Consider the following 24408-nt stretch of genomic DNA (forward strand, 5'->3'; position numbering starts at 1 on the left):
CTTCGATTACAGCCCCAATCACTCTGGGCTTAGGCATCGCGCAGCAATGAGGCTTCCAAAATTCTCAGCAAGCAGCAGACTGGTGCGAAGAATAAAGTTTGCCCTACCTGATCACCACTGCCTTTAATTATTGCTTCCCAAGCGGCCAGCTGAGGTGACAACGTCTCTTGTTGCTGATGCCCGGCAATGCAACAGGGGCAGCAATAGGGTGCTGTGCACTTGACGTCACGATCTATTGGGCGCTGGAGTACGAGGCAGTAAGTATTAGCGCCAGCGCAAAATCTCCAGGGAAGTTATTGCCCCCCGCAGGCACTAACAGAAGACGTAAAGACGACGAATTTCTTCCCCATGCATTTTAATAAATGCCTTTTATTTTAATTAAGTATCCCTAGCATTCCATCTGAACTTGGTATTGAGAAATAATCAGAATGTGAGGTTATGGGACTGGTGTTACATGAAGATCAAAACTCTTGGAGAGACCTACTGTAGCCACAAGCATAATTTAACATGGCGTCGTCAATTAACCAATTTATACTGGCTTTGAAGCTCATACTGCATCCAAACATGCCAAAATCCAACCTATGACAATATAAAATTGTACAAATTAAGTGCAGAGTCAATGCCAATTTTAACTTATCTCAGGCGTTGATTTCATGTTGATAAAGATACTCATTGTTGTTGCCGCATTTTACTGTCTGCCCATCACGGTCACATTTTATCTGCTACAGTATAACCAGGCTAAAAGACTACTTATATACATAAACATACAGGATAGTTCCACTCAATCTGTCCATTCGAATATGAGGTTATGGCAATGGAGCTTGGCTTAGAAATGAAAAATGAAAGCTTTGTGAAAATGCACTTAATCACGTGTTATTACCTGTCTCTCAGCATTTTCACGAACAATTTCGATAGTTTTTTCGAGCTGGATCTTCTCTTTCAGAAGGTCATTGCTGAGACTTTCAACATTTTGTATACTTTGTTTTTCATTGCTGATCTCTCCCTGGAGCCTCTCCATCTAAAACCGAAAGAAATAAAACATTTTTTAAAAAACAGAAGATGCAATTCTACAGTACATCAGCCAGCAAAGGAAACAGAAAGAGAAAGTACTAATGCTTCAAAGAAGTTAAATATTCATTATGGAATTTGACCATTTAGTTTGTAAAGAATAAGCTGTTAGGCAATGGGAAACTTAGAAAAGTTTATTTGGCTATACAGAAGGTAGGTTTGTCATTTACATTTATCTGTTAGCGAGTCTATGTTATTACTTCCAAGGCCTAGCTACTAAACTGTTGCATTCCATCTTGTGCATATCTTAGGAGTCAGTTGGTTAGGCAACTAAACAAAACTGAAGATAAGTGGCTCACCTTATTATACTACAAATGCTGGTTTGAGCTTTGAACATACATAGAGCCCCACTCACCAGCATCTGAATGTTGGCTAGATTTCCATGTTCATAGAGAACTGACTGGCCTTGAAATTCGATTGTGGACCGCCCGAGAAACGGGTGCTTAAGAAGCTAATATGGTGTGCAGCGCATGTGAGCTCAGTCCGTGGTAGAAGTGCACCACCGCCATATTGGTTAGAGCACCCTGTAAGTGTCCAGAGCATTCACCTGAAACAGTAGTTAGGCCCACTTTCTATGCCAATCGGAAGTGTAATGTCCGTATCAAGCCGCTTTGTCAAATTGAATCGTGATTGAGTGCGGCATGCAACGTACATGCTATAGTCAGTTTTCTCAGGTGCTTATCAGCAAAAATAGCAGTCCTTAATGGATCGCTGGAGGATGCAATCAAAAATGTTTTATACTTACCTGAGTGTGGAGCCATGAGCAGGTTTTCCCCCGGCTCCACATTAAAAATGCGGGCCACTGCTCGCTCCCACTCCCGATTGCATCATCCCTCTTCTATCCTCTCTAACTACCACATCATTTCTGACCTCCTTTTCCTTGTCAAGACCCTTGTGTGAATTGTTGTGTCACAGTTCCTTGTACATCGTTCCCAAAATGTCCTGTTCTAATCTCTTAAGTTTGCATTTACCCTCCACACAAGATCCCTCTGGCCAAAATCACAAATTACATCCTCCATGACTTCTTTGTGGTGTTTCTCAGGGCTAATCATGCTATCCTCCTCCATTGCCTCTCTGCTGGCCAGCTGTATGAGACTGCCTTTGCATTCTTCCACTCCTACCTATCCCAATGCAGAAAGCACATCTCTACCAATGGCATCTCTTTCCGTCCATGGTCACCTCTGAAGTTTTCCAGGAAACTATACTTAGCCGCTTTCTCTTCCTCTTCAACTGTTACCCTCAGTGTCACTTTCCATAGGTACAGGATCATCTTTCATCTGTGTATCGACACCCAGCTCTACCTATCTACTCTTTTCCCTGCCTTATGCTGTTAGACTCCTTGTCTGATATTAAATTGATGAGTCAAAATTTTCTCTAATTAAATATCGGTAAGACTGGAGTCATTGTTTTTGGTACCTGCCACTAATTTAAAAAACAGAAATCCAACCCCAACCTGCCACCACTTCTGGTTTTAATGGAGGTGGGTTGGCGGCGGGCGAGTAACCTGCTTTCCAGAGGTGGGTTTATCATTTAAATATTTTAATGAGGCCACATGCCTCAAATTTTAGCAGGCTTTTCGATTTAATGCCTGCGGGCTAGGTTTCCTAGGGCTCGAAAAACTCAGCAGCTGAAGGCAGGCAACAATGGCCAGACCCGGCAGTTAAGTGCCTTTCCAGCACTGCTTGTGGACCACGAGGGGCATGTGTGCTTACCCAGCTCCACCAAGCTAATCTGCTCCCTTCTCCGCAATCAGCTGATCCCACCCCCTCCGAATCCGATCCTCCCCCCACCCCGCCTGCGAACTTCCATCGATCTTCCGATCTCTCCCCCACTCCATTCCACTCCACTCCACCCCCTGTCTGCGGCCTACCAGTGCAGGCCAGCTGGCCTCTCAATCTGGGAATTCATTAATTTATGTGCCAGAATTAACAGCTGAACTTCCGGGTTACCTACATTTCCAGGAACTTACAACCCCCATCCTCCCACCGTAAATATCGAGGCCACTCAATTCATTGCACCGGGTCAGGCAGAGGTTACCAGCTAATTGAGTCATTGGTTTTACACCGCAAAGAGCTGTATTCTGAATGCCATATTGTACTATTGAGAGTAATGTGTTTTTTTTTAAAATCAGGTGTAGTTTTCCAGTATAGAGCGAGAACAAAGTATTTATTTTAAGTTGGAACAATGGATAACAATGATGTCCTTCCAATCTCTAGGATCTAGGTTTAGGCACAACCAAAGAAATGAGTCTCTCCTCGGACAGCTATTAAGTGTCCTAAGTGAAATTAGCGTGAGCTAGCTCAATATAGGGGCAAAAATATACAGTACAAAACTGTCTACAAAATCATCTTAATTGACACTGATTTGGCAGTATCAATCAGATGCCAGAAGGATGGCAGGTGAGAAATGGAAATATCACACTGGTACAGGCAGAAGTACTCTTCTGAGGTCAAGGTTATCTGCTGCTGTAGGGCACAAGGAACATTATTTTGCACCTATATCTCAGGGCTGGTTGATTTAGACATTTGATATAAATCCGATCTCAACTGGGTCTGATTTTTTTTTTTAAATAAAAAAGGTTGGTTTATACATGTCAAGTTTTGATGCAGTCATTGGAGACCATGCTAGTGGTTTAGGTGGAGAAGTCTACTAGCTAATAATCTTGCATGATGATTTTGTGATACTATATAATACACCATCAAGCATTTGGGAACTCCAGGGACATCTGCAGCAGAGCACGTCAGAGCCTCCAAGGGTAGCTAGTGCTTTTCCCATTGATGCTCAGACTACTGGCGTAGAGGCCTAGGCTTCGAGAGTGAAAGACTATGGGCTTGAACCTCGGCTTTTGAGCTTATCACCCAAAAATGGGCGTTATTTTTGGCGTGTGCAGTAAAAAAGGGTTTTCAGATCGCCAGCTTCTCGCCCATTCTCAAAACTCCAAGTTTACATTTTTGAAAATGGGCATTACCGTGAGCGATATCAAATGGGCGGTAGCGTTAAATTTTTTTGACCTTCTGCCGTACAGTGTGGCTGTCCTTAGCAACAGCATGGCAACGCTCGTTTCCCGGGATTCAGGAGGTCAAGGGTCACCATGACATGCACAGAAGAGGAGAGAGAGAGGGAGCTCAGAGGGACTGAAAGTGTGGCTGGGTGGGGTGTGGCTGCTTTGGGAGGAAGGAGGGAGACTTGAGAGCTTCACAGCAAGTAGGCAAACAAAAAGTAACTGTTAACACAGCTTCATATTTGGCGGAATTTGCCCTATAACGGAGAGAGCGGAGGAGGCATCACAGCACGCTGCGGAAACTGACGCTGGAGAGAACAATGAGGTGGGAGAGGAGCACATTGGAGGCCGCATAAGAGCCAGGAGGTTCTCGGATGAGGCAAATGCCTCCCTCCTGCAGGAGGTCGAGTCACGCTGGGGTGATTTGACACAAGGAGGGCATGGGAAGCCCACCCCAAAGACCTACCAGAGGATATGGACCGAGATAGCAGAGGTGGTCTCGTCGGCGACCAACGAGGTGCGTGAGGGCAACCAATGCCGCAAATGATGGAACGACCTTGTGGGATCGGCAAGAGTAAGAATTACATTGATTTACATGTACTTATGTATTTTATATAATTTGATTTGTAACAGTCATGAATGACTATCAGCAGATGTACCAGGATTTTACCGGGAATGTTTTACTCAAAGCCTGCGATCACGGTGAACGTCTTTAGGTAAAGAATGATAATTTTATAATAATCATGATTACAGCTGTCGGTTGTGTGTTGTATCAGTCTCTGTGACAGTACCTAGCAATGATATCACACAATGATCTCATGCCATGTCGTTCCGTCACCTTTTACAGAAGAAGCCACCGACAAGGAGGTCCATGCAGAGACAAACGGGTGGGGGGGCCACCATTCCTCAGCGATAGCACTGACATGGAGGAATGAGTGCTAGCACTCATGGGGAAGCACCCCCGGACGCATCTGCAGACCCTGAAGTGATGCCACGTGAGTAAAGCTTACGCCATTGCGTGATGTAAAGTCAATAGATGCCACACCAACTCATATCCGACCAATCATATATGATAGATGATTTCTAAAAGTGTCATAGAAATAATGCTGGCCTAATGAAAATCATTGCAATCAACAATGTGTTGATGGTCTGCGATGATGCTTTTGTCGTGCATATGCTGTGGGTAGACTCACCTTGTCACCCTAGCACCCCCTTCTTCTCTAACAACCTCATTGGTGTCTTGCAGTTCAGGCAGCAGCGCGGCCCCAGAGGCCAGACAGTGGGGGGAGTCGGTAGACGATCCTACTAAATCTGGTGCGGAGGAGCTCAGATTGTCGCCCGTCAATCCGCTGGGTCTGTTCTCAACGGATGAGAGCGCGGACTTCGAAGAACCAGCATTGCCACGCTCCAGAAGCCATTCCACCCCAAGGCCATCTATTGGTCTTCCTGTCATTCCCGCCTCCACTCTGGGGGTACTGACCCCAAGCACCTCTCCACAGGGCACTCCATTTGTCCCCAAGATGGCGCCAACCCCGCGGAGGCCTTGTGGACGCAGCAGGTCTGTTCCACGAGCGCGATACGACAGCGGAGAGATGGTTCAGTTGTCCAGGAGGACTGCAGACATTGGTGACCAGCTCATCGAAGCTTTGAGGGGGCATATCCCGACACCTGGCCACCATGTCAGAGTACATTCCACGCATGGCAGAGTCCCTGGATGTGATCGCCAGGAACATTGCTACCACTGCCCTCCCAGTAGTCCCAGAGCGTGGCACTCCACCCCTAGGTTCTGCACCACCACTGCGAACGACAGATGCGAGCAAGGATGCTTCTGCATCAGAGAATGTTGCCCCCTCGGCACCCCCCACTTCCGTACCCGTCCAACAAACGCATCAGTCTTCATTCCCCCCAATGAGGCACCGCCCGAGGAGCTCCTCAGCCAGGCACCGTGGAGCGAGGAGGGAAGAAAGAAAGAGAGGGGGGGAAGGAAAGTGAGGTGCATGTGTGCAGGTGATGGCTGTGTTATATCTCCATCCGGGTGTATGCAATTTGTTGCAATGTATGGGGGCTGGGGACCACGCTCCTGCTTTGCCTTTGTATTCTGTGTTGCTGGACATGTTGAACATGTGATTTATGTCAATGGTGGAAAAAGTGGGATGTGGGCGAGGGTTGGGTGTTACTGGCTGTGTTACTTATGATTTCAGACCAATGTTGGTATTAAATTTTGTTATTGAACATAACCTTGTTGCGCATTGTCTCAGATAGCTGGACCGTTACATACTGGTGATTACTTACTGTGAAAGGGTTAACTACAACTTTACATCAATCAACGTAAACTTTAACTGGCACCAAGGTGATGGGCACCATTGATGTCTGAGCTGCACACACACAGCAGTATGTCAGCGTCGTCACTCACATCAGCGCTCTTTCAGGCAAATCTTTCCGATATCAGCTCCTTACGTAAAAGTGGGATTTAACAAATGCCAGTCAAACCGCTGGCATCCGTCCAGGTTAGTTCCACTTTTTGTGGGCGGTTTTTTGAGCGGGCGATATTCTGGGCGATATGTATACGAGGTGGTGAAATTGACAGTGGACGATATTCATGGCCGCTAGTTTGGATAAATATGCTCTTTACGACAAAAAACAGTTGCCGGGCATTATTAATGAATCTCGGCGTTAAGTCTGTGAGGAAAGTAACGCTGGGCGATAATATGGGCGTTGAAATCGCCCATTCTGCTGATTCCACCCAAAAAAAAGAGGTGGTAAGAGTTTTTCATGTGTTACATGGGGAAAATAACGCTCGGCGATAAGTCTCCTAAAAAAGCCTGTCAGTTTCCATTTTGTGCCAAAATGGGCGATATCTGGGTGTTATACGTCATTTCAGTGGTTAAATGGGCGTTAAGCAGGCAAAAAAAGTGGAGATTCTAGCCCCAACTCTTCAATACACTTAGGAATTGGCTAGACAGAGTCTAAGCTTCAATGAATTCATAGGTGCCATTAATTCTGTTTTCAGGCGATTAGTGCACGGCTCAGACGGGCAACAGATGATTGTGCGGTCCAATGGCTGCACAGGTGCCTGAAAGCTGGCAGGTCTATGATGTGCATGTCATAGCAAATGTGTTACAACCTATACCAGGGTCATCTCAGGACTCAACTTCCATAAGACAAGGGCCACCTCAATTGCAAGAGGTTCTTATGCACACACAGCAGCCAACACTTGGTGTACTCCTGTCACCGAAATAACATCTAGAAGCAGCACCAGACTAGGTTTACAAGTACTTGCATCATAACTAAGGGGAAGCAACGTGGAAGCAAACACGAGCCACTCACGTGACATGTTTGTAATTTTTGTTTAAATGGTGCACATGTGGTTTTGGCGAGGTTCATTGGGGCTATGATTGATAGATTTGAAAGTTGCAAGGAAAATGCATGTTTGCAAGAAAAATGTAAGACAATGTAGCTGAAGGTATATTTGGGATGGCATGAGGAAACGGTTAGGAATGATTATTAACACATTGCCCACCTCTGCAAGTTTAAGAGGTGTCCTGTAAGAGAGCCTCTCTGAATGGCTCTAACTGCCAGCATTGGATTTTGCTGCTCTTTATTGTCCACTTCATCCAACTGGTGTCTGGAGATATTGCACAGATGTCATGAGCCATTGCTCCAGAGGGTAGTCTTGATCATCTAGCAACTAGCAAGACTTGCCTTTGTGGATCAATTAATGGTAGGCTGGTAGACTACATTAGGCTAAGTAGTGGCATTAATGGAGCACATAGAGCCAGATGGATATAATCTATAGCCCCATGGCATTTCAGCAATGTTGCGATCCTACAAAATTACACAGCACTTTTGCGTTGCTGTTGGTTGTCCAAGGGAAAGGAGATGAAATTCCTTACTCGACCAAATAAGGCTTTGGTCACTTGCTTGAATTGGCTGCCCCCAGTGGAAGCCTGGAATTATTCCAAACATAAAAATTCAGGAAAAACCACCAAGCAATGACATGTCTGTGGAAGAGATTGGTGCAGGTCTGGCTGAAGCACAAACTGTAACTCTGTCCTTTTTGTAGCCACTGCTCCATCGAAATGTACAGGTATGTATGCAGCTGTCTGTAGTTTCTGATATGGTAGTATTAGTGGGTGCGTGCAGAGTGCCACTGATGCAGCCTGATCTCCTTTGGTCCTTGAAAAAAAGATATATATATATAAAATTCATATGGATAAATCATATAGCGCTACTGAAGTTATCGGGAAAATAAAAAAGACAGCAGCACAATGTTGCCACGAAAGCTCCTGAAAACAGGCATAGCAAGATTTAAAAAAAAAAAGCTAACAAAATGATATAGAAATGGTATTAGAATTGACCTCTTACAGGGCTCGTTAACTTATTTCTGTATACAGCTCAATTCCTAACAACCCTTGTCGACTGTTTGCTTATTAATACTTTTTAAAATATATGCAGACAATCATAATTAGTTTATGCAGCAAAGTTACTGGCTGAGCAGAAGAGTAGAAGGGAAAACAATAGCTAACTTCACTAAATAATAAAGAGCAACCATTTTAAAATAATACATATAACTGAACAATGATACATTGAAAGAACATTACAGCAGGATCTTGAAAAAAGGCTGGGAACTGCTTAAGCAAGAACTAGACCAATAATGATGTAGCAAGCAGTCAGATATGGAAGGGGCCAATCAGGGTTCTTGAAATGGTTATCTGCTGTGGAAAAATACGAGAGGAGCTGGGCATGGTCAGGTGACACAGGAGACCCTATGAAGAAAGAAAGACAGGTGTTATTTTGTTCCGAACACAGATGAGACTGCACACAGGGAGGTTAAAGTAACAGTGACCTCAGTCTTTATTAAGACACTCCAGAGTAACAGGCCTTCGGGGCCGGCTTATATAGAGTGCTCTCAAGGGACGCTGGGATCCCCTGGGACTTTAGGGAATGCGCTCCCTGGTGGCGGAACATGGGAGTGCATGCTTTACAGATACATAACATCACTCCCCCTCAAAGTCAAAGTGAAAACTATTTACAAGGTGAGGTGGTCGGGAGCCTTTCTTTCCCTGGTGGACCGCCTCGGTACACTCGCTGGGCTGGCGTTTTGTTGGCCCTGCAGGGCTGCTGGGTGAGCCTGGCCTTGCTGAGCTATTGAGCTTGATGGGTTCGATTTCCTGGTCCGGCGTGGTGTCATTGATCCTTTGGGTGTGTGTTGTGGGCTCGAAAAAGGTGGTGTCTGCTGTGGGTTGTTCAAGGCAGTCTGTGAACCGCAGCCTCGTTTGGTCCAGGTGCTTTCTGCAAATTTGTCCATTGTCTAGTTTGACTACAAACATCCTAATCCCTTCTTTAGCTATCACAGTGCCCACGATCCACTTGGGACCATGTCCATAGTTTAACACAAACACAGGGTCATTCAGATCAATTTCCTGTGACACAGTGGCGCGACCATCGTTAACCTTTTGTTGCTGCCGCCTGCTCTCTACCTGATCATGCAGGTTGGGGTGAACCAGCAAGAGTCTGGTTTTAAGTGTCCTTTTCATGAGTAGCTCAGCCGGGGGCACCCCTGTGAGCGAGTGGGGTCTCATGCGATAGCTGAGCAGTACTCGGGACAGGCGGGTTTGGAGTGAGCCTTCTGTGACTCGATTGAGGCTCTGTTTGATTGTTTGTACTGCCCGCTCTGCCTGCCCATTGGAGGCTGATTTAAACGGGGCCGAGGTGATATGTTTGATCCCATTGCGGGTCATGAATTCTTTAAATTCGGCACTGGTGAAACATGGCCCGTTGTCACTGACCAGCATGTCAGGCAGGCTGTGGGTGGCAAAAATGGCCCTCAGGCTTTCAATGGTGGCGGTGGCGGTGCTTCCCGACATTATTTCACATTCAATCCATTTTGCAAAAGCATCCACTACCACCAGGAACATTTTACCGAGAAACGGGCCCGCATAGTCGTCATGGATCCTCGACCATGATCTGGAGGGCCAGGACCACAAACTTAGTGGTGCCTCTCTGGGCACGTTGCTCAACTGAGCACACACTCTGCATTGCCGTACACAGGACTCTGAGTCAGAGTCGATACCGGGCCACCACATGTGGGATCTGGCTATCGCTTTCATAATTACTATACCCGGATGTGTGCTGTGGAGATCCAAGATGAACGTCTCGCTGCCCTTTTTGGGTAGCACTATGCGGTTACCCCACAACAGGCAGTCTGCCTGAATGGACAGCTTGTCCTTTCGCCACTGGAACGGCTTGATTAGCTCTTGCATTTCAATGGGGGTGCTGGTCCAGCTCCCATGTAGTACACAGTTTTTTTTACTAGGGACAGCAGAGGATCTTGGCTGGTCCAAGTCCCAATCTCGCAGGCCGTGACAGGTGATTTATCATTTTCAAACGCTTCCATGACCATCAACAAGTCTGCGGACTGCGCCATTTCCACCCCCGTGGTGGGCAATGGTAGCCGACTGAGAGCATCCACAGTTCTCGGTGCCTGGCCTGTGGCGGATGGTATAGTTATACGCTGATAGCGTGAGTGCCCACCTTTATATGCGGGCTGAGGCATTAGTATTTATCCCTTTGTTTTCAGCGAACAGGGATATGAGGGGCTTGTGATCGGTTTCCAGCTCAAATTTGAGGCCAAACAGGTACTGATGTATTTTCTTTACCCTGAACACACACGCTAATGCCTCTTTCTCAATCATGCTGTAGGCCCTCTCGGCCTTAGACAAGCTCCTGGAGGCATAGACGACAGGTTGCAACTTCCCCGCAACGTTAGCTTGCTGTAATATACACCCGACTCCGTACGACGGCGCATCACTTGCTAGCACTAGTCTTTTACACGGGTTATACAATACAAGCAGCTTGTTGGAGCATAAAATGTTTCTGGCTTTTTCAAAAGCAATTACTTGGTTTTTCCCCACACCCAGTTCTCACCTTTAGGCAATAACACATATAGGGGCTCTAAGAGGGTGCTTAACCCTGGTAGGAAGTTACCAAAATAGTTGAGGAGTCCCAGGAACGACCGCAGCTCCGTGACGTTCTGTGGCCTGGGCGCGTTCCTGATAGCCTCTGTCTTGGCGTCTGTGGGCCGAATGCCGTCTGCTGCGATCTTTCTCCCCAAAAACTCCACTTCTGTTGCCATGAAGACGCATTTCAATCTCTTCAGCCGCAGCCCTACGTGATCCAGGTTTTGTAGGTGCTCGACGGTGTCCCGACCCATGGCCAATATGTCGTCCTGAAAAACCACCGTGTGTGGTACCGATTTGAGTAGGCTCTCCGTGTTTCTCTGGAAGATCGCTGCAGTCAACCGAATTCCAATCGGGCATCTGTTATAGATGAACAGTCCCGTGTGCGTGTTGATGCAGGTGAGGCCCTTCGAAGACTCCTCCAGCTCCTGCGTCATGTAGGCCGAAGTCAGGTCGAGCTTGGTGAACGTCTTGCCTCCTGCCAGCGTCGCAAATAGGTCGTCTGCCTTAGGTAGCGGGTATTGGTCCTGTAGCAAGAAACGATTAATAGTTACTTTATAATCGCCGCAAATCCTGACCGTGCCATCACTTTTGAGTACTGGAACAATTGGGCTGGCCCACTCGCTGAATTCCACTGGGGAGATGATGCCCTCATGTTGCAGCCTGTCCAGCTCGATTTCCACTCTCTCCCTCATCATGTGAGGTACCGCTCGTGCCTTGTGGTGAATGGATCGTGCCTCTGGGACCAAGTGGATCTGCACCTTCGCCCTGGAAAAGTTTCCAATGCCTGGCTCAAAAAGGGAAGGAAATTTGTTAAGAACCTGGGTACATGAGGTCTCATCGACATGTAATAGCGCTCGGATGTCATCCCAGCCAGCTCTTTCCAAGCAGTGTGGGGCCATCGCCCGGGACAATCCAGAGTGGCAGTTCGTGCACCGTGCCCTCGTAGGTGACCTTGACCATGGCGCTGCCCAGGATAGTGATGAGCTCTTTGGTGTACGTTCTCAGTTTCGTGTGGATGGGGCTCAGGGCTGGTCTGAATGCCTTGTTTCACCACAGTCTCTCAAACATCTTTTTACTCATGATGGATTGGCTAGCGCCAATGTCCAGTTCTATGGTCATGGGTAAGCCATTCAATTTTACATTTAGAATTATAGGTGGACATTTCGTTGAAAATATGTGCACCCCATGTACTTCAGCATCTGCCTCCTCTCTCTGAGGCTCGAAATTGCTTTGATCCACCATGGACCAATTTACCTCTGCTACATGGTGGTTAGCAGGTTTTGCAGAGCTTACAGCTCGTTGGAGGTGCCCCATTGTTCCACAGCTCTTGCAAATATACCCTTAGGCTGAATGGAAGCCTCCACAACACCAAGGTGTGAATTGCCTTGCATTCATCCTTTGTTGCGGACTCAGTCCTCTGGGGACTGCTGGCAGTTGCAGACTCGTGGTTTCTGCCCTGTACATTTCTGCTCGCAAACACAGTTCCAGTTAATTTATGAACATTGCTAGCACTTGTGTGCTGAGAGATTTGTTTGATGTCATCACTGGTGGACATAAACGCCTGTGCTATCGCAATGGCCTTACTGAGGGTCGGTGTCTCTACAGTCAAAAGTTTTCGTAGGATGGTCTCGTGGCCAATGCCCAGTACAAAAAAGTCTGAGTATTTGCTCCAGGTAGCCATCAAACTCACATTGTCCTTAGCTCGCGACGTAGCTCGCCACTTCCTGACCTTCAGATCGCTGCCACGTGTAGAACCGATCCCTCGCCATCAGCATGCTCTCCCTCGGGTTAAGATACTCCCGGACCAGTGTACACAGTTCCTCATACGACTTATCTATGGGTTTCACGGGAGCCAGAAGATTCTTCATGAGGCTATAGGTCGGTGCCCCGCAGACCGTGAGGAGGACCGCTCTCCTTTTTGTAGCGCTTCCTTCTCCATTCAGCTCGTTGGCTACAAAGTACTGATCTAGCCGTTCGACATAGGCTTCCCACTCCTCACCCTCCGAGAACTTCTCCAGGATGCCCACAGTTTGCTGCATCTTTGCGTTGGATTTGTATACTCATCGCCAGTTATTGTGTTCCTAACACAGATGAAGCTGCACACAGGGAGGTTAAAGTAACAGTGACCTCAGTCTTTATTAAGACACTCCAGAGTGAGGAACAGACCTTAAGGGCCGGCTTATAAACAATGATCCCAAGGGATGCTGGGATCCCTTGGGACTTCAGGGGATGAGCTCCCTGGTGGCGGAACATGGGAGTGCATGCTTTACAGATACACAACAGGTTAAGTGTCAACCAGTGATAGATCCAGGGAAGCTCCATTGAATTGAAAACAATGGTATAAGAAGGGGACACCAGGACACCAGCAGTGCTTCAGGGTAGAAGATTGGAGTCAAGTTCAGTAAAGTCAGGGAGACATTGAGGTGGCGATGGGCCAGCGGGCACAAGCCAGAGGGTGCAGATAACCCCTTTACTCAGTCATTATACCTTGTAAACTGCTGCTTTAGATACAGTAATTGTATTAATACCGAATATAGTTTAATCACTGCTAACAATACGGGTCAACGTCAAAATCATTTGGAATAGTACAGGTCCCAAAAAGGGGATTCTCACACTCTGGATACCCAGTTTACATGGACAGGTAATGGAAACAGTGCTACTTAAGTGGAAATGACCCAAAAATCATGAGTACGATATAATTTTGGCATGATTGGTATGCACTTTACATCTGAAAATTTCATGGCGCACTATTACATTGTGAGATCAAGGAAAAGACTTCCTCTTCTGTTTGTAGCGATATCGGAAACACAACCTTTACACTTACATTTATGATTTTGTTACAGATAGTGAAGAGAAAAGTTTCCCTCCCTGGAAAAAGTCCTCCTGCTCGCTTGATCTCATTGCCACTAAACTGGTGACCATCCAACTTCCCTTCATGACCACCATGCAAGCTGATATTGTAAATGGTTCCATCTCCACACACTGTTCCCTTTCAACATGTCATCGGCTCCTCCTCAAAAGACCCACCCTCAAACCATGTCCATGCAAATAACTGCCGCATCTCCAACATCCTTTCCTCTTGAAGAAGCTGTCATCTCCCAAATCCGTGCCCATCATTCCTGCAACTCCAAGGTTAAATCGCTCCATTCAGGTTTCTGTCTCTGCTACAGCACTTAAAAGGCCCTAACCTAAGTCACAAATGACATTCTCTGTGACTATGACCATGGTGTATTATTTCTCCTTGTCCATTACAACAGTAACTACACTCAAAAAGTACTTCATTGGCCGTATAGCGCTTTGAGACACAGGGACGGATTAAGGGTGCCTCGGGCCCCGGGCAGTACCCTGGCCATGGGCCCCCTACTCCCATTCACATCCTGGAGTAAATTACATTGGTACTATTCAGAGTATGCATCAGGTCAAGGTCAGGTCAGGTCTACATCTGAGGTTATATTCTCATTGATACTATGACAACACTCATTTAATATTTTATTATGTTTCCAAACAATCAAACAGATACCTTGATGAAACCCTGTATAAACAATGAACAACTCTTTAATTTTTTTTAAATCCTTACATTTTGAAACTAAATCGATAATGACAATTTAGAACAAGGCAGCGCAATTTTTTTGGAAGATCATCATTTGTTATTTGCATTCCATTTTCTCCACAGAGGCAACTACAAGTATAACATTACACCGGTCCTTTCCTAGATTTTTGTCGGCTAAACTCGTCAATGATTTTTGAGAAGTCAAGTCCTCTCAGTACTTCGCTCTCGATGCTCATGATTGAAAGACTTAAGTCGATCTTGTCCCATTCGGTTCCTGACCTCGTTTATGCATTTAGTTTCAAGAAGGACCGCTCACCACTGCAATTTGATACCATCGACAGATATATCCGAAGAGTTGTTTCAATGTTAGAAAGGGTTTGGGTGAGGGCGCGTGTATGGAGGAATCGGTACATTCTCAGCTCTGCTGACTTAGTTTGTTTGACACAAATTGAGGTTTGAAGCTCGGTTGATGCCACCAAGCTGGAAAACTGGATGAATTCACTTTTAATCATAGGTTCCAGATCTTTGGGATAAGAGTGGGCAAGATTTGTTGCGGCTTGCTGGATCTCATGAGTCAAGAACGCGGCTAGTTTGGACAGGAATCCAAACTTAGTTGATTTCCTTGTATGCTTCAAGGCAGTGTTTCAAGGTACTTAGTTGATAAATGACGACGAGGAACACTTCAGTTTTGAATTTCTCCTTTGTTGACAGCAGTGTTTTCAGCATCTCCATCGTCATAGCGGCGGTTGGGTACCCAGATATGCCTCTGAGCTGAATTGTACTCATTGTGGCCACACAGTTTAATACCTAGGTCGTTAAAAGTCCTCAAACTCTGTCCTCTGTGCCTTGACAAGATCGACAAGGGACTCGAATAAGGACACCATGACATTCAGATTCAAACCGGTCTCTTGAAGCGAGAGATTGGTCAGATGAAAGAACTTCAAGACGGTGTTCCAAATAACAATTAAAATAGCTGAATCCAGTTCGCCCAGTTTGTCAAGGATCAATTGAGCTTCATCTCGGCATTCAACTTTCTGTTCCATGTCAGTTGCCAGGGATTCCAACACTTCGCATTTGGAGTCACAGGGTACTATTCAGAGTATGCATCAGGTCAAGGTCAGGTCAGGTCTACATCTGAGGTTATATTCTCATTGATACTATGACAACACTCATTTAATATTTTATTATGTTTCCAAACAATCAAACCGATACCTTGATGAAACCCTGTATAAACAATGAACAACGCTTTAATTTTTTTTTTTTAAATCCTTACATTTTGAAACTAAATCGATAATGACAATTTAGAACAAGGCAGCGCAATTTTTTTGGAAGATCATCAATGGTTATTTGCATTCCATTTTCTCCACAGAGGCAACTACATTTGAGCAGGGCTGATACTGCTTCATACCTTGCTGACCATCGGTTGCAGAAAGTTGTTTGACGACGAACAGCCCTAAAGGCTTTAGTTTTTCGTAAAGCAGTCGCCAGCAATATGTAGATGCAGAAAGAAAAGTGTGTACAATGTCCAAAAATGTGACGATCACTGGGCTGCATTTGGCACTGTTTTTCCCCACAAGATTGAGTGAGTGCATTGTGCATAATATAAATGTTGCATATGGACATTGCTCTTTGATGATAGTTTGGACACCAATGTATTTCCTACTCATATTTGAAGCATAAGAAGATTGTCCGCGGCAATTCTGTATGTCGATCCAGTTCTCATCCAGAAAGGCCAGTATTATTTCTGCTATTTCTTGTCCAGAATGACCGATTAGTGGCAAGAACTTTAGGAACCTTTCCTCAGGACCAGTCAGTCGAACATAACGGACGACAAATGTCAGCTGATCGGACTGTGTTGAATCAAGATATTGAATAGAACTTCGCTGATTTCAATTCCTGGATAATCGTCTCAAGTACTTTGCCACCCATCAGACCAATCAGTTCTTCACAAGTGGTGGAAGACAAGTATGAAGTATGCCCCTTGCCTTTGCTGGCGAATCGCTTGATGTGTTCAGCAAGAAACGCATCGTACTTTGCGAGAACCTCCAACACACCCAGATAATCATCATTACTGGGAGACCCAATGATTTCGTCTCTGCCTTGCAATGAAATACCTCGTTCACAGAAAAACGTTCTCACACAGACAGCCCGCTCTAGCACCTTGCGCCAGTATTGCCGTTCATTTTCAAACTGGAGGACAATTTCATGTATCTTACATTATTATATATAACTGTATCCTAACATGCTATACATGACTGTAATAAGATATGACCTGTAACCACCAGCATACCTTACCACCAGGGGTGCACTTGCAAGAGACAGGTATACAAGGAGAGGTCTCAGGCAAGTGCAGCATTCCAGAGCTGTGAAATAAAAGTGCAGGTCCCAGAGTGACCTTGACTTCACTACATGCCTCGTGTGAATCTGTACTGAGGGGACAGGACGTTACAGACAATATGACCATCCACACAACCAGTGCCTGCTTGTCTAGTGCACATTACTACCACGGCTTCTTTATGCTGATGGCTGTTTTCGTGAGATGAATTCCTCTCATCTCCATGCTTCCAGTCATTAAACCCATGAGTAAAGTGTTTACTTGTTCGTGCTGTGACCTTGCAAACAAAGCAGTATACTCTGCCGTTTGAAAGTGAATAACAAAGCCACGTTCGTTTCACACGTTCCAGTCAGCAGGTGCACATGTGTGAAAAAGGACTTAGTATCGGCGACATCCTTCCTTGGCATGAATCACACCAGAGTTTTGGAAGTCTTTATCACAGTTTCGGCAGTCCTCACTACTTTTGCAATCCAATGGCTTTGCATGTCTTCTGAGATAGTCTCCCCACAGCCCAATGTCACTCGTAAGTTGCGCCTCTTTCAGTTCAGTATGCGCCAGTTGGTTTTCATCTTCAACCTTTTGGACTTGGACCTCTAACTCGGCCAACTCCAGGACCGATGCCACTTGTGGTTTCGTTGTTGAAGTTGACTGCACAGCGTCATCTTGGCCTTCATCTTCATGATCTTGAGTTTTTAGTTGGAAAAAGTTATCTAGTTTAAGTAGTTTAGCTACTTCTCATTTCTTTTGCTCCTCGCATAGCTGGTGCTCTTTCGTTTTTTTCGCCCCTGATTTGTGTGTAGAATGCATTTCTAGAAAAAGGACATCGCCAAGAATAACATGTGCCTCGGCTCCTCACTCTGCTCACATCACATATGTCAATACCGTTTACCCTTATCCTTAATCCGACCCTGTATGGGCCCCACTTCAGGCTTGAGCCCCGTCTGCCCCCCGCCCATAATCCGTCCCTGCTGAAACATCCGGTGGTCATGAAAGGCGCTATATAAACGCAAGTTTTACTTTCTTTTGTTTATGCAGCCTTTGACACAGTCAACCACACCATCCTTCGCAATTGCCAGCTCAGTGCGATTGCCCTTGCTTGATTCCACTCTTACCTATCTGATTCCAACAACAGAATCTCCAGCAATAACTTCTCTTCCAACTCCTGCTCTGCTACCTCCGGAGTCCTCCAAGGATTTATCTTTGTCCCCCTCCTGTCTCATTCACATGGTGCCCCTTGGTGACATCATCCAGAGATATGGCCTCACCTTCCCTATGCTTGCTGACGACAGCCTGCTCCAGCATCTATCAGCCCTCCACTGCCTCTACTGTTAAGATTGCTTTTCTGATAGCTTTGATTTGTTCTAGTAAACATTAGGAACACAAGTCATTGTGCTAGAAGTTCGGTATCACCCATTTTGAGGCGTTAATCCTGTCTAACTATAGCGCCCCTTGAAAGCTTGCGCCACCTACCACAAAATTGGGCTTCAGCGCCCCAAGAGGGACAGGGAGCACTAAATCAGTCGTTGCATAATTCTCTTAGGGCAGTGGAACCAAAAATCTAAGCAAAAAATTTCCAGAACGAATGCGGATGCTGCGAAGGCCACTATACATCCCGTGGACAGCCGATTCTTAAAGGCATGGTAAGATAAGTATGCGCATGCGCAGTTCCAACTTCTCAGTCTGGTCAGAGCAGGAAAATGAAGGAGGAAGCATGCAGACAGCGTGCCCACTGCTTCTCATCCATGGCATTAGTGGAGGCAGTGGAGAGGCGGTGGAATGCGCTGCATCCTTCCAGTGGAAAGAGGCTTGCTCCTAGAGTCTTCAGGAGGGAGGTGGCCCAGCAAGTCTCTGTCAGGAACATGGTGGCCAGAACTGTGACACAATGTCGCAAGAAGTTCAATGACCTCACTAGGGTCGAGGGGGTGAGTACCCTTTCTATGAACGTTGCAATGCCATAATGTGAACCTCACTGTCTCACACAATATCAAGTCTTTGCAGTATCTGCCCCTTCACCATGTGTACCAAGCCCTGGTATTCGTTGCTGAAGACACCATAAAAGTTCAGGCTCAGTTCAGCAGCCATGCCCTGGCCATCCTATCGTTGCTGATCTTCTTGTTCCCTACTCAGCCTGACCCCCTCCTCACACAACCATTTCACTCTTGATATGCATTCGCAACACTTCAGCCTCATCCTTCATCTTAAGTAGTTGTCACCTAATCCCACAGTTCACACAGCCACTCTGCACAGCCATGCTCATTTAAATGGAGATCTGCAGACTTCCATACAATAGCAGCTATTCAACTATGGAAGGCACATGCGGCACACGATAAGCTGCACACTCACTCACACCTTCTTGTGTTTGCTATTGCAGTCGAAACTGGCACACAACAGGCGCGAGCAGAGGCGCACCGGAGGAGGGGAGCCTGACATCCAGGACCTCACGGAGGTGGAGGAGTGAGTGTCCGCCCTCATGAGCACACTAGTTGGTGCAGTAGCGGTCGGCGAAGCCGAACCCCTTGGGGATAGCGACAGTATGTTAATGCCCTTTGCATTTTATGGGGGACTCTTTACCCTTGATACTACATGCTTTACACCCTTTACATAGAAATGTCCAATATCATAGAAACATAAGACATAGAAACATAGAAAATAGGTGCAGGAGTAGGCAATTTGGCCCTTCGAGCCTGCACCACCATTCAATGAGTTCATGGCTGAACCTGCAACTTCAGTACCCCATTCCTGCTTTCTCGCTATACCCCTTGATCCCCCGAGTAGTAAAGACTACATCTAACTCTTTTTTGAATATATTTAGTGAATTGGCCTCAACAACTTTCTGTGGTAGAGAATTCCACAGGTTCACCACTCTCTGGGTGAAGAAGTTTCTCCTCATCTCGGTCCTAAATGGCTTACCCCTTATCCTTAGACTGTGTCCCCTGGTTCTGGACTTCCCCAACATTGGGAACATTCTTCCTGCATCTAACCTGTCTAAACCCGTCAGAATTTTAAACGTTTCTATGAGATCCCCTCTCATTCTTCTGAACTCCAGTGAATACAAGCCCAGTTGGATCCAGTCTTTCTTGATGGGTCAGTCCCGCCATCCCGGGAATCAGTCTGGTGAACCTTCGCTGCACTCCCTCAATAGCAAGAATGTCCTTCCTCAAGTTAGGAGACCAAAACTGTACACAATACTCCAGGTGTGGCCTCATCAAAGCCCTGTACAACTGTAGTAACACCTCCCTGCCCCTGTACTCAAATCCCTTCGCTATGAAGGCCAACATGCCATTTTCTTTCTTAACCGCCTGCTGTACCTGCATGCCAACCTTCAATGACTGATGTACCATGACACCCAAATCTTGTTGCACCTCCCCTTTTCCTAATCTGTCACCATTCAGATAATAGTCTGTCTCTCTGTTTTTACAACCAAAGTGGATAACCTCACATTTATCCACATTATACTTTATCTGCCATGCATTTGCCCACACACCTCCTTCTTCCCTTCCTGCCCCCTCCCCTGCTGCTAACCACAGCTGTTGCTTTAGCTGACTGATGAGCCAGAAGCCTGCCCGTGAGCCCTCCACATCGATTGATGGGGGAGACGAATAGGAAGGGGACGAATGTGTTGCGACAGAGCAGGACGCCCCCATCAGCTACACCGAGTGGGGATACCTTTAGGGGATGCTCGGGGGCCAGCTCCCCGGTGGGTGAGTCGGCCCATGAGTCCTGCTCAGTCACACTCAGATGTGGACCTGGACTTGGTGGCTATGTTGAGTCTATGGGTGCATTGGAAAGGTCCCGCAGAACATGGATGCACTTGCTCTGAGGATGCACGCATCATGTGCGCTGCCAGGATAGCGGGCATTCACTTCAAGGACTCCTTACCTCTCTGGCTTTTTTTCCTCCTACAATCTACAAGCTGTTATAACCGCTTCAAAGCTGTGTTTCTCCAGGACCTGTCATTCTTCCTCTAAAGCTTGGTTCTGATGGATCCAACAGCCATGCTGTCCAAGGCTCACGGCACCAACACGGCTACAATATTGTACCTGCCCCTATTGTGACAACACAGTAATTTCTGCTCCCTTCACTGTAGCACGATTTTACTATAATGATTCATTTTTAAGCTTGATTCTTCTAATAGAAGAATCTGTAGAAGGATATGCTGATGGGGTTAGAAGAGGGGTGGAGGAGGCTCATGTAGAGCATAAACACCGGCATAGATGGATTGGGCTAAACAGCCTGTTTTTGCGTTGTAAAGTCTATGTAATAGAAACATTACAAATACAAGCAGAAAAATATTTTCTGTAGTAACATAGGGGGAAATTTTAACCGCCGGGGGGGGAAATTCAACAATGGGAAACCAGTCTTCCAATGATCCACATCTGGTTTTACTGGAGATGGGTTGGGGGCAACTAACCTATAGGCATGACCCTAATTTGAGTATTTTAATGAGGTTATGTGGCTCAAATTTTAGCTGTGTTTACATTTTTAAAGAGGGTGGGTTGGGGTGTCCCAGGCCTCTGAAAACCCGGCAGCCGGAGGAAGGCGGAAACAGCCTGAATCCAACAGGTAAGTGCTTATTCAGCTCTGCTTGTGGGCCAGGAGGAGCAGGAGTGCTTCCCCATGCCCCCAAGAAAACTCGATCAAAATCCCCCCTCCCCCCCATCCCAATTTATCAAACTCCCAACCGATCTCTCCAGCCCGCGAACTATAGACGTTCCCCCCACCCGCAATCTGCCCACAACCTCCCCACCCCGACCCGCAATCTGCCCACAGCCCCCCCCACCACCAAGTTGTTCTCACGATCTCTCCCTCCTCCCCACTCTTTGGCTGCAGCCTGGCCAAGGGCAGCACGGGCCAGCCCACACTGCGATGTGTGTGCACTTGGTCCGTGCAGCAGAGCTGGTCTCCAGTCGTCTTGGGTAACCCTTACCACTGGACCAAGGCCTAGCTCTGTCAAGCCCATGTGGTGGCTGGTGTGCAACGGCCACCACACATTTAAAAAAAATCCACACACAGGCATCTTCCACCCTTGAGAATGTAGTTCGGGTCCTTCATTCGAAACACCTGTGAACTCATCCTTTTTTTGGTGTGGAAGCAAGTCATCGTCGTTTCGAGGGACCGCCTATGATGATGATGCACTGCGTGTGGTCGCATAGCAGCTGCACATTCAGGGAGTGGTATGCCTTTCGGTTTCAGAACACCTCGACATTCTGGAATGGTGCTCGCAAGGTCAGGTGTGTGCAGTCAATGGCTCCTTGAACATTCGGGAAGCCCCCTATCCTGGCAAACTCACATGTCCGCTCATCCTGTTTATCCCTGCTCATTGGGAACATTATGAACTCCATTCCCCATCTGTGTAGAGCCTGTGTCACATCGCGAATGCAGCGATATGCAGTGAATTGAGAGATGCTGCATATGTCCCCTGATGCAGCCTAGAAGGAGCGGGAGGCATACAAGGACAGTGCCACAGTGACCTTCACTGCGACGGCCAGCGCAGTCCTGATGCCGATGTCAGGCTGCTGGTCTTACATGTCTCTGTCAGGACCTCCTTTTGGAAGCACAGCCTTCTGACACACTGCTTCTCCGACACGTCGAGTTATTAGCATGCTCTGGGTAAACGCATGGGGGGGAGGGGGCCTCCTGTCCCATGTCTATAGGGTCTCCTCAGTTGTGGGCCAATATGGCCCACAGCCCCTTCTATCTTGATGCTGCCTAACAAGAGCATGTAGAAGACGACGCAGGCATGCTAGTCATGCACCCATTTAATTCTCAAAATCAAGTTGCTAGGAACCTGCAAGTCAGATAAATCTGTCACAAAGGAAGAGGTTCACGCACCGTTCTGTGTCGAAATGTTGCACTCAGTGTGACCTTCGATTAATCCGGTTGCTCTCCCTTCAAATAGCCTCCAGGTATCGTCTAAAGCAGGTGGGACCGCTGGTTTTTCTGGTGTGTTCAGCAGCGGACGCTAAATGAGGCGGACACACCTCATTTTGCGAGCGAGCGAGGCGCTAGCGTTTCGTTGCACCGTACCGACGTCATGATCTGACTGATGTTAGATGGCAAGGTGGTAGTGTTTTGCACCACCGGTAAACCTGAACCAAATTTCACAGTGTGGTGCTACAGTCTGCGCAGCCGGGCGGTAAGCCATTCGAGACACAGTAATGCCCCTTCGGGGCCTAAATAATCAGATTTTATTGGCCACTGTCTTTGCTCTCACCACAAATTCCGATTCCGTTGCGCTCCTGTCTGAAGCTGAACCGATTGTTTGCAATCTCCGTATCCTATATCCTATTGAACTGAGCACATACACTCTCCATCATGAAGATTGCCTTCTTCCACCTCTAACATCGCTTCTACTCCTGCATCAGTCTATCTGCTACGAAAACTTTCACACTTGTCTTTGTCACTTCCAGACTCAACTATTCCATTCCAATGCACTCCTGGTAGGCCACCCATCACCCACCCTCTAAACTGCAGTTCATCGTAAACTCTGTTGCCTGTATCCTATCCTGCATCCGGTCCCGCACACCTATCATCCTGTCCTTGCTGACCTAAATTAGCTTCTGGTCCCCTAACACCTCCTATTGGCCCAAGTTTCCACATGATTCGCGCCTGATTTTTAGAGCAACTGGTGGAGAACGGACTATTTTAGAAATCGCAATTCTCCACATTTTTTTTTCTGCAGTTCTAGTCAGGTAGAACAGTTCTAGTTTAGAACAGAATTTTTTCTTCAAAAGGGGCGTGTCCGGCCACTGACGCCTGATTTGAAAGTTTCCACAGTGAAAATGTACTCCAAACTAAAGTAGAATGGAGCCAGTGAAGATTTTTTAGAACTGAAAAAACCTGTTCTACACATTAAAAAATCAGGCGCAAGTTACAAATTTAGGCGTCCAGAACGAGGTGGGGGGGGGGGAGGGAAACTCATTAAATTCGACAATAAATCCTTATTTATACTTCTACAAATATTATACAAATAAATCCAACCTGAATAAACATTTATAAGCCAAGAAAAGATTAAATAAACCATCTTCCTACCTGTGTGAAAGTGCTTCAACCAGGGAGAATTCTGCAGCCGTTTGTGGCCGCTGAGCGGGAGAGAGAGAGAGAGAGAGAGAGAGAGAGAGAGAGAGAGAGAGAGAGAGGGGGGGGGGGGGGGAAGAGAGAGAGAGAGAGAGAGAGAGAGAGAGAGAGAGAGAGAGAGAGAGAGAGGGAGAGAGAGAGAGGGGAGGGAGAGGGGGGAGGGAGAGAGGGGGGAGGAGGAGAGGAGGGGGGGAGGGGGGGGGGGGGGGGGGGGGGGCGGGGAAGAAAGGGAGAGGTCAGGTCGGATCGGATCCAGTCCGGGAGTCGGGTCCAGTGGGGGGGGGGGGGGGGGGGGGGGGGGGGGGGGGGGGGGGGGGGGGGGGGGGGGGGGGGGTCGGGGGGGGGGGTGGGGGGGGGGAGGGGGGGGGGGGGGGGGGGGGGGGGGGGGGCGGGGGGGGGGGGGGTGGGGGGGGGG

General features: G+C 47.1%; 1 protein-coding gene across 10 annotated transcripts in view; it reads right to left on the bottom strand.

Annotated features, from left to right (window-relative positions):
- The window catches only part of LOC139273137 (girdin-like), a 375708-nt gene that overhangs the window by 127671 nt on the left and 223629 nt on the right, over window positions 1–24408 (bottom strand). For all 10 annotated transcript variants that reach the window (XM_070889592.1, XM_070889593.1, XM_070889591.1 and 7 more), the window contains one exon: window positions 881–1018. In XM_070889592.1, the coding sequence (XP_070745693.1) occupies window positions 881–1018 (138 nt within the window). The remainder of the gene's footprint in view (window positions 1–880; window positions 1019–24408) is intronic.

Source organism: Pristiophorus japonicus, chromosome 9 (assembly GCF_044704955.1).
Source record: "Pristiophorus japonicus isolate sPriJap1 chromosome 9, sPriJap1.hap1, whole genome shotgun sequence".
NCBI classification, from domain to species: Eukaryota; Metazoa; Chordata; class Chondrichthyes; family Pristiophoridae; genus Pristiophorus; species Pristiophorus japonicus.